This window comes from Lepidochelys kempii, chromosome 14 (assembly GCF_965140285.1).
Source record: "Lepidochelys kempii isolate rLepKem1 chromosome 14, rLepKem1.hap1, whole genome shotgun sequence".
Lineage (NCBI taxonomy): Eukaryota > Metazoa > Chordata > Testudines > Cheloniidae > Lepidochelys > Lepidochelys kempii.
In genome coordinates this window covers 6,126,860-6,138,869 of record NC_136393.1, presented here as the reverse complement: position 1 = coordinate 6,138,869, position 12,010 = coordinate 6,126,860, and the positions used below count along the sequence as shown (strand labels likewise).

The window sequence follows — 12,010 nt, the reverse complement described above, 5'->3', positions numbered from 1 at the left end:
CCCCACTAACAGCTAGGTCTTAATTCCGACACTGGATACAGTTCATACAGTTACAATATGATTGGATTAAAAATGTGTTTTGTGGAATGAGAATTATCCCCAATTTCTTGGCTACCAAAAATCTGTTTAGTTTACGCCTTCTGTCCCAAACCTTTTAGAAATCCATCAGTAGGGGGACACATGGCTTCCTACCAATCGCCACTCAAACTGGTATTAAGCGTGCATCCATTAAAACAATCCCTCGTTACAAACCAGTGCTGGCAAACCATTTATTTTTAAACAGAAATAAGTTGCAGCATTAAGTCAATCAAAAATTTAAAAGGCTCACATTTAATGACAGACCATATAAAATAGATACAGAAGATTGAGCCACCAGAGCAAGAAAAACCCTTGCTTACCTTACTACCTTAGCCCAAATACCATTCTGTGATAACTGTTGGCAAGTGCTAACAATTAATGACTGCCATTGCATACACATCACACTCACATATTTAGATGCATAACAATGTACAATCAGTAGTGCCGTTCATTTAGATGTGAACACTCGTTGGTGCAAAAATATTACAAAAACGCAAGAAAGTCGAAGGGGAACATATCCTGAAAGAAATCTTTCCTGAACCCCTCTTTTAGCCTTCAAACATCACCCCAACCCTTGCCAATCTCATCATCAGAAGCAAGTTCCTCACAGACCGGGAAACACTAACTTGAAGCAGCACCAGACCCTACCTTAGCAATAGATGCAAAACCTGCAGCCATATTTCCACTGCCACAATGATCAATACCCCCCACAATACACCTTTCAAGATCCATAGGTCCTACACATGCCTATCGTATGTGATGTACTTCATCAAATGCCCCAACAACCACCATGCAGGTTAAACCACACAATCACTACACTCATGAATGAACTCTTGCAGAAAAATAATAAAAGACCCATCACCTGTGTGCAAACGCTTCTCACAAAACAATTACACCATACCTGCCCTCTCAGTCCTTGTCCTCAAAGGAAACCTGAGCAACACCTTCAAAAGATGAGCCACGGAGCTTAAATTCATAACTCTGCTAGACACCAAAAAACACGGATTCAATAGGCACTGATTTTATCTCTCAATATAACAATCTGTAGCCCACTAATTCTACATTCCGATGACTGCAGAGGTGTTAATTGCTCACTTCATTTTGAATGGTTTCTTACAACATGCGCTACTCCTTATACGTAACAATCTGGTCAACCTTTTATTTAGCTGTAACACTCTAATTACCTTCTCAGACCTGAAGAAGAGATTGAAAGTTCCTTCACCTCCAGAAGCTGGTCCAATAAAAGATATTACCCCACCCCCACCTCTCAGGAAACATTTTGTTAATCAGTTGTAGACCAATTTTAGAACCCTATTTCATATCAAGAAACTAACACCATGTCTCTACATACAATGCCGCCGCAGCACAGCGGTACTGATGCACTGTGCCTCTGCAGTGTGTCTGGTGAAGATACTCTGTGCTGACCAGAGAGAGCTCGGCATAAAAAAACCCATCTCTGCAAGGGGCAGAAGCTGTGTCCTGCTGACATAGCGCTGTGCACACAAGCGCTTATGCTGGTTTAATTTACATTGCTCGGGGGGAGAGGGATATTCACACCACTGAGTGACATAAGTTTTGCCAACATAGGCTGTAGAGTAGATACAGCCTAACAAGACAAAAAAAAAAATCTCATTACAAGAATACCGAATCAAAAGCTATTTAAGCAATTTTGCCTTTTCACTTTACTTCTCTAGATTTACCTGAATTATTGCTGCATCGATACAAGCCTGTAGAGCTGCAAATCCCGAGTACCAGTATGTAACAGATTCACATCCCTTTGATAAACTGGAACAACTGGCTATGGAAAAATAAAGACATTTTAAAGCCAACAAAATCTCATTTAAAGCACTATAATAAAAAGACATTTTTCTCTAAAGCAGACATAAAACTTGATAGATATACCATAAAGCCAATGACAACATCACAAACCGATGGCTACTATTACAAGAATAATAGGATACAACCAATCACAGGATAATTTTTCAGCCACTTTGTCGGGTGAAGATTGAGAACCACTACTCTTTACTATGGACAGAAACCTGCAAAGTTACTTTAATGAAAACCAAACTGTTTTGCAGTTATGAAAGTACAAAAAGGATTCCAAAAAAGATTCACACATGGACTGAAAGAGCCAAGGAAATGAAATGGTGAGAACGAGACCGAACTGTGAATTCTATCATAACATTTTCATGGGAAATTACTAACTTCACAGGTAATCATTCCTAGAATTAAAATACAACTTTAAGACAATCTTCTAATGGTGAAAAGCTGTGTATGAAATACACACTATTTTTTTTTTTTTTTTAAGATTTGGACTGTCCACACTTTACCCTTTGAAGAACATTTTTCCAGTGTTTTTAAACAAAGGTAAGAGGAAAACAAGGTTATCTGCAAGAACACACACTCTTGTGGTGGAGGAGTTGCTGAAGATGCTGGGGCTATCACTAGAGTGTCTCATGTTTTGAGCTGTTTTGTACTTTTCAGAGCTTCTCAAAGCAAGGACCTAGGCTGAAATCCTGGTGCTAAAAAACTCCCACTGCCCTATGTTTTCACCACTTGTTTTTTACATGTAACATTGTCACTCTATAAATACAACCAAATTATTACTGATACAGAAAGATGATCACCTAATGCAGATTTCATTTGTGCCTTAACTATCCCTGCAACCAATTCCCAGTACAGGAAAATGACTCCTAGCTTTTTGTGGGAGTTTCCCTATCAATAACGCAGTCCAGCATCAAAATACCCCAAAGAGTGAAAAACCAGCTTTTCCCCCCCCTTTCATATTGTATTGATGCTAAAGCCACCACTGTTAATGCTCTTTGGCTTTCTCGTGATAACACGTGAGGTAGCAAAGCCTGCACTTAGCATCACATGTGATGTCATAACAAAAGTAGGTCAAATTTTCAAGTTAAATGCCTTAAAAGTAGCATGTATATTTACCTCTTGATTCTACATTGATAGATGACACTGTGACAGCACCAGGAAAGAATCTAAGCTGGTAGGACACAGAATCTTTGAAAACTACACCAACAAAGTTTGAGGGGTTAACAGTACTAGCCTCTTGCAATTCTTTTTCACTGAAAAATTCTTCTGTAATTACACCTGCAAAATATTAAAAATTAGAATTATATCAGAATGCTTGTGAGAGAAGAACAATCAAACGTGGACTATGTATTTTAAGCAAAGATTGTGTCATTTCTAAATAGGGCTACTTGTTTTCAGTATTTAGGGCCAAATTTTGGTCCCATTAAAATTTATGAGACTATTTCCCATTCACTTCAATGGAGCATGGATTTAAGTCTCAGCACTTGACGAGTTTTGTATGCGTTTTTAAAGGAAAATACATTTTAAAAATGAAAAGTGAAATTTTGCAGGGACTCAAAACATTTATTGTTGGGATAAGAAGCCACGCATCACTCCCAAACGTGAAATTCATCAGAAAGAACTTGAAACCAGCAGATCAGGAAACCAAGGAAATGAAAGTTTCAGGTTGTGGTACCTGCGATTCTTTTCCTCTTGGCAGTCACATCAGTTCGTACCAGAGGCACCATCTAAGCTACAAGTTCATATGAGGTTTTGGGGGTAGAATCAGGGTCAGCTGCACAGCTGTGTCAGCTCTGTAGAAGAGGCACAACTTAACTGTGTTTTGCTCATCAGTTTCAAAACCAGATATTGACATGGTGCTACTCACAGGATCTAAACCTGAAAGCCCTAGTTAAAATAAACTGATGTCTTCCTTAATTTACCATACAACAGCTCTTACTGTATCTGTTAGCGTGAGATAGAACCTTTTGAGTTTGAGGATACTAAGCCCAATCCTGAAACCCCTCACTCAGATGAGTCATCCTGGACTTCAGTGGGACCACTGGTGTGAGGAAAGGGTCCTACTGTGAGGAAGGGCTGCAAGACTGAGCACATGACTGGCATCACACAATGCTCATCAGCTGAAGCAGACAATGATGACAACACAGCCCCTTCAAGATCTCAGCAGTAGAGGGGAGAAATACTGTCTAATCTACCTGAAGAGGACAAGTCTGATCAGCCATTCAAAGCAATAATATAATATTTTCCATCTAAACACAAAAAAGAACATGAGATGTGGAAGAATAAAATAAATACAATACCATCTGCAAAATATTCAAAAGACACTTTCTGCATGATTTTTCTTGTCATATTTGTCACTGGTGTGTATCCAAGAATGAAGTCCAAGAGCATGGAGCGATCTAAAGTACCAAGTTCAGTATTGGGCACCTCGCCAAACTTCCGATTTGGATGCATCATGCTCATTAATATAAGCCAAAATAAAAAAAATAGTGGAAAAAGGATTTCCTGTTGAAAAAACAACAACAAAAAACAAGACGACAATAAAAATCTCTCCTGAAGTTTACTCAACTTATAAACGCTTTAAGAAGTGACTGTGTCCTTCTCAAATTATTTGATTGTAAAGCTTCCTGCACATTTATCGCACTACATAAATAATCATTTCAATCCTGGCTGTTGCTGTGACACAGCCATGGGATTTTGCTAACCTGCAGTGATAACTTGGGAAGCTATTTTAGGATGCAAGTGCACCATTCCAACTCCTAAGAGGTTATAAACCAAAGAGCAATCTCTGTGCTCAGTTACATTGAACCTGGCGAAGTTCCATGGATGAAGCGGACGGCAGAATTTGGCTTCAGATGTTTTGATGTCTAGTTTCTTATCTAGAACATGATTTGGCTTTTGGTATAAACTTAACATTTGCATGATCTGAAAATGAAAAAGAACTCGTATATATTTCCAGCCCTGGAACAGTTAAGCAAGTGAAGCCAAGCCTGGTCTTGCCAAACAAATAAGTTAAATGTTGTCTTGTTGACCCTTGTAGATCCCCCTAAAAATTCAGACATAATAGACATAATAGAGCTGTTCAGCAAAATTTTAAAATAGGTAAATTTTAGAAATGATATCACAAATACTCCCAATACAATATTTTAATCATTGCATTTATTGATTTATTGTTCGGTGGTGATGTTTTGGGCTCGTGTTAAAATTACACAAAGGCATCTCTCAATCCTGATTTCCAGAGTTATGTGTATTTATATAGTTCATGTGCTGGAATGGCGGGTTATAGCTGTGAATGCTCTTTCTAGTTCTGAAACTCTCCTGCAACCGGACACTGGGTGGGCCACTTAGTCTGCCTGCAGCTATTTCCCCATCAGCGAAATGGGTATTATAAGGCTTCATTAATGTTTTATAACTTGCTTTGACATTCAAGGATGAACGATGAGATAGCACTCTGAAGTATTATGATGATGTTATTCGCAACAACATTATATTCTTAATTATCATTTAAACTATTTGCAAACATTTGCTTGAATGGTTCTTACAAGGAACTCCAAAAGGCAGTTCTATTACCTAATTGCTCTTATCAGTAACAAGCTTTCCCTGACAAATAATAGCCATTCTAAACTTAATCTCGTACTTTATCAGCATTATTTTACTACATGTAAAATAATGCTGATAATGCCCTAAAATAAGTAATGTTATTTTACCCCAATTGGTCAGTTATACTCTCTAGAAAGTGAATAGAGAAACAGAAATTACCACATTCAGACACAAAGACACAGGGCAAGACTATTTGTATAAAGCATTTCTTGCCAAAGGATCACAAGTATGATTGAAGGAGCCAATATATTTCAAACCTGAGCTCAAACTAATCAGTTATTCCCTCAATAATCAGAGACAATTTAACAAAGCTTAGTTTTGTTTCTAAGTCAGCTAATTTTTCAACCATAATCAGACACAGACATAGAGGCCAATAAATGGCCACGTAACCTACCTGCACACTACTCTTCTTAGTCCTGCATTTAACAAGGTAGTTCTTGAATAAGAGAGCTTTGGTTTGTCTCCACACTCCTGCCTCTCCTGCAGTTTCTGTGGCCATTTTTCCAAGAGTTACCTGTTTTAAAAACATACCAAAACAAACAAAAAAAAGCATTTGAAGTGACAACTATTAGTCGTACCTATTCAAGTTTTTTTCATGTAAAAAAGAGAAACCATGTGCCAGTTATATTGTTCTATACCACTGATAAACTGTTTTCCATTGTGTAAACCCAATCCCACATTAAATTAAGACATTTGCACAGATACACACCCTAGACACATTTTGCAATTTCAAGACAGATGTCACATTGGGTTGCCTTATGGCAGCTTGGCATTCTGATATGTCTTTTTGAGAATACAATTTCCTATTCCAGCAAGTAAGTTTTCATATTAAAGAAATAAATAAACCTCTAGTCCGAATGGAAAAGACCTTCAAACCCAAGGATAAAATGATGCAGCGAGGGGCATGCCTGTGTTTGCAGACAGTCTGAAACAATACTTCTAAGTGGTGTCAACTACCCCCCTTCACCCCAAAAGTGCAGTAACTGAAACCTAATGATAATGTAAAAGGCAACTTTGTTAACTACTTCACTATGATCACAGCAGGCAAGGAAGAAGAGAAAAGCATCCAATTATAAAAGTTGTTCAATCTACTGAAAGTATCATCTCGTATAAAAGAGTGTTGTGCACTGTCCTTTGGAGAAGCAGATCTGAACACATTCTTCAAACAAACAGCTCCAGAGAGGTATCTGATCTAGTAGACCACACACAAGATTGGAGATCACGCTTGGATTTTTAGTCCACTGACTTGCTGTCAGGCTTTGGGCAACTCACTTAACCTCTTCGTGTCTCTATTTCCTCAGTTGTAAAACAGGAACTACAATAGTTACCTCCATAACTGGTGATGTTATGAGAATTGGTTTATGTTTGCACACCACTTTAAAGACATAAGCCACTCTAAATGATTAGCATTACCACCTTCACTCCCTTTCTCCGTGAGCCAACGGTGGCTGACAGCATAAAGAGACGACACCACAACCTTAAGAGGAGGGTGAAGCATGTATCATGGTTTAGCACCCTCTTAGCTAATAACTTGTAAAAATATGTCTATCCTCTACTATAAGGAAAAGGGGAGAGGGATATGACAACGTAAGAATGAGGCAACTCAAAACGATAGATGGATGAAAAATGTGCAACTTCCATGAGGGCCAATAAACTCTGCACTCTATTTCCAAAGGAACGGGAACAACATTGGGCAAGTACCTTATCTGAAACGAACAGAGCCCATAGCATTGGGATGCTCTGCCACTAAAAGATTGTAAACAATTATAGACATTGCCCAAATTCTGCGCCAGAAAACAAATGTTGACAGAGTTATAATAAAAATAAAATAATTATCTATTTAGGTTTATATTCCATGCTCTATAGTTATGACTGGTAAATATTTTTTTCTGCCATACACTCAAAGTGCATGTAACAATGTCCATTTTCTCTGACCTTTTAGACACCAGGTAGTTTAAGGTTACTCACTAAACTATGATGATAAACTATGGAAGCTTGCTTTTGCAAGTACAGAAATCGTCTGACCAAGAGGACAGGCTCAATGAAGCTGAAATGATTTATTTTAGCTTGTGGCACCAAAAACAAAGTAACATACACTCTTTGTAGCCAGATGCACATATCAGGTTTGTATGGGGGTCAGGGTGGGGGAACAAGACTACTCCCTGCTTAGCCCTGATGCTGAATTCAAATCCAACTAGGCAGACTCTTGCATTTGTGCAGTACCACATTGACTTCAACATGAAGCTGTAAGGGTCCATCCACGCAGATTCAGTTGCAGCACTGGGGCCTTAAAGGGCCATTTTTGCAGGTTCACAGAAAAACAAATTTCCCTGATGGATTCCATTTAGAATATGTTGCATCACATTTAAAAAAACAAATCCACCTTATATTTTAAACTCCACTATTTTTTCCCTTTGTTAACAGAAAAACAAAGCAAAAGTTCTTTAAAGGCCAACCTATGTTAATAATTAGACCTGATGGGGAAACATGCAGATAAAATTTCTCTAGAGATTTTCAAGTCAATTACTTTAAACTGAATGAAAAACAGTGTTGTAACAACATGCATTGCTAGTTGTATTTATTTGCACTGTTGTTTAAATTCTGCTCTTGAATTTCAAACATTACAGAAGTCATCAGATTCTGCAAACACTTTTGCCGCCAAGCAGTTCTGCTGACTTACTCCTTGTGGGTTTGTAGACCTGGAGACTAAATCTGCATGCCCTCTTTTATCAGAGACTTTACTCTCTTTTAAGGTCAATAAAAATGTAGCCTATATGTTTGGCAGTTTCTATTTAATCAGATAGTCATTTAAGACCAATTATAGTAAAAATACTTCCATGCATTCAGTGGGTAATTAACCAAATTACCCAATTATAGTTAAGGGGCAAAAATAACTTCAAAAGCATTAAATTAATTCTTAATATTACCTCTTGTAAAGTGTCCTCATGGAGGACTACAAAAGTGCATAAAATAAAACTGCATTTCAGATAGCTGAGAATATACCAGACTTCCCCGCAAACACAGATAAAGGAAGTGGTTTGAAGCAAGACTACCTGGCCTTGAGGGTGTTTCAGTCAAAACAGTGCCCAGAAAATTACTGTCTTCCTAAGTTATTGTCACATGTGGGATGCGGACTTTTACATCAGTGCAGCACAAGGACGGTACTAAAAAGAGAAGATGAAGGGGCTGAGAGAGGTTATTTTTCTTCACCAAATGGCCTTTCAACTGCACTGACTTTCTTGAAAAAACAAATAAACGCTAGACTGTAGAATAGTCATTTACAATTTAGCTTGTTTTGTTTGTTTAGGCTGAAAGTGAAAGTAACGTGCCAGTCTACCTCACTTGGAAGTGTGGCTGAAAAGCAACAACCAAGCCAGCGCCAAAAGAAAAATAAAACCCTGGCACAGAAAGATGACACTATATGTAGGAATGAAGAGATAAATAGTTCATTGTCCCTGGTGGGCATTCAGTTATAGGAAGGCACCAGACATGAAGACCATAAAAAAGGGAAATGCCCTCATCCTGTCTGCCAGCTTCTCAAACATTTTAAGCTAAGTGTTCAATTTAAGAATTTTACAAAGGAACAAAATTCTTCCTCAGAACTGCATCTTTCTCTCTCATAAATGCCAGCTAGACCTCAGTGTTGGTGGAACACAATATATTTATCTCCAAGTTAGAAAGGACTATTTAATTGCAGGATAACATCAGTTGAAAATATAATCCACCAAGATGCATTAAGAGAACGGTTTACACAATGGCTCTTTCCTTTCTCAGTGCTCTGAGACTTTCCTATTCCTCTCTGATCTGGCCAAATGCTCTCCTGGCCTAGAGACTTCTAACCACAAATTCTCTCTCTGGCACAATCTTTGTTTCTTTGCCTGTGAACTTGTGTAAAATGCTCTGTCTTGGTCCTCTCCATTTTTCATTTCCCTCCCTTGATTCCCTTTTTCTCCACATTCTCTCTTCTACACTCACACAAGCCTATCAGCACTAAAATACATGCATAAACTACATTTCATAGTGCTTACTATACAATTCTGGGAGAATGGAACACCATATATAGTAGCTAATGCTCTGGTGAAATGAAAGCTTTCACTTGCTTGCATACAGTTAGGCTTCTCACCCTTCTTTTCCTAGATCATCAATCAATACAGTAACAGCATGGATACATTACAATAGATAGTGGAGTGTGGGGGGGGGGACTTTCAAGAGCGAATACATGTAAAGCAAAAACACTGCTAATGTTCCAGCATCCAGCATATTAGCCTGCCTCTTGCTTTGCAGGTCTGGGATTCACTCTTTGGACAATAAAACATTAAAACAACAAACATTTATACAGAAAAGGGACCCAATCTCCTCCCCAATGGGTACGCGGCACCCTACCTGCTGGCTCTATTTTATACGTGACTAAAGACGCACAATTTGAATCTGGCAGCCCTCTATGCCTCCATTTCCCCACCTGCAAAATGGGGGAGGGAGGGGGGGGGGATGATTTTCACCTACCTCGTGGGGCGCCTTTGCAGTGGACAGGGAGGTCCTCAGAGGCCAGGCTCTCTCTCTCTCGCTCTACAAAAAAGTGGCGGTATTAGGCACAACGGGACACAAACAAATGGATCCTCGCTGACCATCAGGATAGACAGCCGCGAGGATGGGGGGGTTCGCACCGCCTCTCGCCTTCGGGGCGGTGAGAACGGCACATCGCCCTCCCTCGGCCATGCCCGCACCAGACGGGAGGGAGGCACACATCTGTGACAGGGGACCTGTGAGCCAAACTGATCACGGTGTTGCCCAGGACATCTAATGTGTCTCACACTCACACACACCAGACTTCTCAGGGCCCCTTCCAGCCCCACGTTTCTATGATCCCCCCCCCACGCACCCCTAGGCCCCCGGTGGCTTTCCGATACCTAGGGGGCCTCCGCCCAAGGACACCTGCCTGGGGGACCCCTGGCCCGCCCGGCCGCGCTCAGCCCGGGGAGATCGCTGGCTCCGGCCCGCCGCAGGGAGGACGCCGCGGGCTTTGCGCCCAGCCTGGGGGGGTCCCCGCGTGACACCGGCCGCCCCGCCGGCTCGCGAGGGCCCGGCCGCAGCTCGCCGCCCCCACCCGGCGCACGCTGAGGGGCCGGGCCCAGCTCGCCGCCCGCGGGGCGGGGCGGGGCGGGGCCGGGCGGCAGCGGGGCCCGAGCTCCCGGCCGCCGGGGGAGGCCGCCCGCCAGCCGCGGGTCTGTTGGGCCAGGGGGGTGCCGCAGGCTGCGGGGCGTGGGCGGGGCCCGGCCAGACAGCAGGGCCGGGGAGGGGGCTCTGCCCACACAACTCCCCCGCCAAGGGACTGGGGGGCACCCGGCGTTGACAGCCCCCATCAGGCTACCCTGTCTCCCCCAGGCGATGGGGACAGGGGGGAATCCTGCCCCTTCAGCCCCCTCCCTCGTCCCCTAGGCTATGGGGTGGGGTCCTGCCCAGACAACTCCCCTACACCCCCCGTAGGCTACCATGGGGGCAGGATACCCCCCCCCCGCTGTAACTTCTCTGCCTCATGCACCCCCACCCACCAAGCTACTGGGGGGCACCCTGCCCAGGTAACCCCCCAAAACCACACCCCCTCAGGCTAACGCCCCAACAGCTCTTTCCCCCCCTCCCCCAAGTCACGGCCAGACCTATGGGGGAGGTGGGGTGTCTTGCCCACCAATGCACCTAAAGCAGGGTCTGGCTACCTTAAACACCATCACGACATCGCCCCCCAGCCAACTTTTATCATTTTAGATATCTCAGAGAACATCTCCGTACTCTGAATTTGTATGCTGCTTCTGTTCAAGTGAGTGCAAAGAAACCTGGATCTCTACCCAGAGCTCATTAACTGCAGAATCTTTCCCATGACACAGAGATAATAAACCACTCTGGACTTTGTTACCTGTTGCTAAGACCACTGAGAGTCTGATACAAGAGCTTCTCATCTCAGCCCTGCTCAACACTACAAACTTATGTGGATATAATTATGCTGCTATGCAGTTATACTGACCTAACCCCCAGTGTAGACAATGCTATGTTGACAGGGAGGGCTTCTTCTGTCAGCATACCTACTGCCTTTCAGGGAGGTGGAGTACCTAAGCTCTCCCCTTAGTAAGCATAGACAAGCCCTCAGGAACAAGCAGTGCCATTATTATCACCAACATATTGTAAAAATGATGGCTTGACCAGCAACAAGAAATTCACCAAAGAAAGAAAGATACCAAAAGACCATGGGTTCTTAACTAGTTTGCATAATTTTACCTGGGTCAGGATTGGTTTTAAAAATCATATTGAAGTCAGGGACAGATGGAGATCCTCAAGCACCCCTGAAATTCATGCAGCTTATTAAGGTGTCCAAATATAGATTTAGATGCCTAACTTTAAGCATCCAAGGTCCCAATTCTGTAAACATTATCCACATGCTTAATTTTAAGTATGTGCATCAACCCTATGAAGCATACATGTTTCCAGGACCAAGACCCAAGTCTATAAATGCTAG

At 41.9% G+C, this 12,010-nt stretch overlaps 1 protein-coding gene across 6 annotated transcripts in view; it reads right to left on the bottom strand.

Annotated features, from left to right (window-relative positions):
• Nucleotides 1-10,635, bottom strand: part of ABCA5 (ATP binding cassette subfamily A member 5) — a 60,100-nt gene extending 49,465 nt beyond the window's left edge. Inside the window, exons 1-7 of one of the 6 annotated variants that reach the window (XM_073311234.2) lie at nt 10,413-10,635; nt 10,009-10,071; nt 8,559-8,669; nt 5,900-6,019; nt 4,206-4,410; nt 3,022-3,183; nt 1,779-1,876 (exon numbers count right to left, since the gene is read on the bottom strand). In XM_073311234.2, coding sequence (XP_073167335.2) covers nt 1,779-1,876; nt 3,022-3,183; nt 4,206-4,410; nt 5,900-6,004 — 570 coding nt within the window. In that variant the 5' untranslated portion in view covers nt 6,005-6,019; nt 8,559-8,669; nt 10,009-10,071; nt 10,413-10,635. Of the gene's footprint in view, nt 1-1,778; nt 1,877-3,021; nt 3,184-3,580; nt 3,672-4,205; nt 4,411-5,899; nt 6,020-8,558; nt 8,670-10,008; nt 10,345-10,412 lie in introns of those variants that run through there. The other 5 variants (XM_073311233.2, XM_073311239.2, XM_078848730.1 and 2 more) reach the window with 5 other exon arrangements.
• Between the last annotated feature and the right edge of the window lie 1,375 nt (nt 10,636-12,010).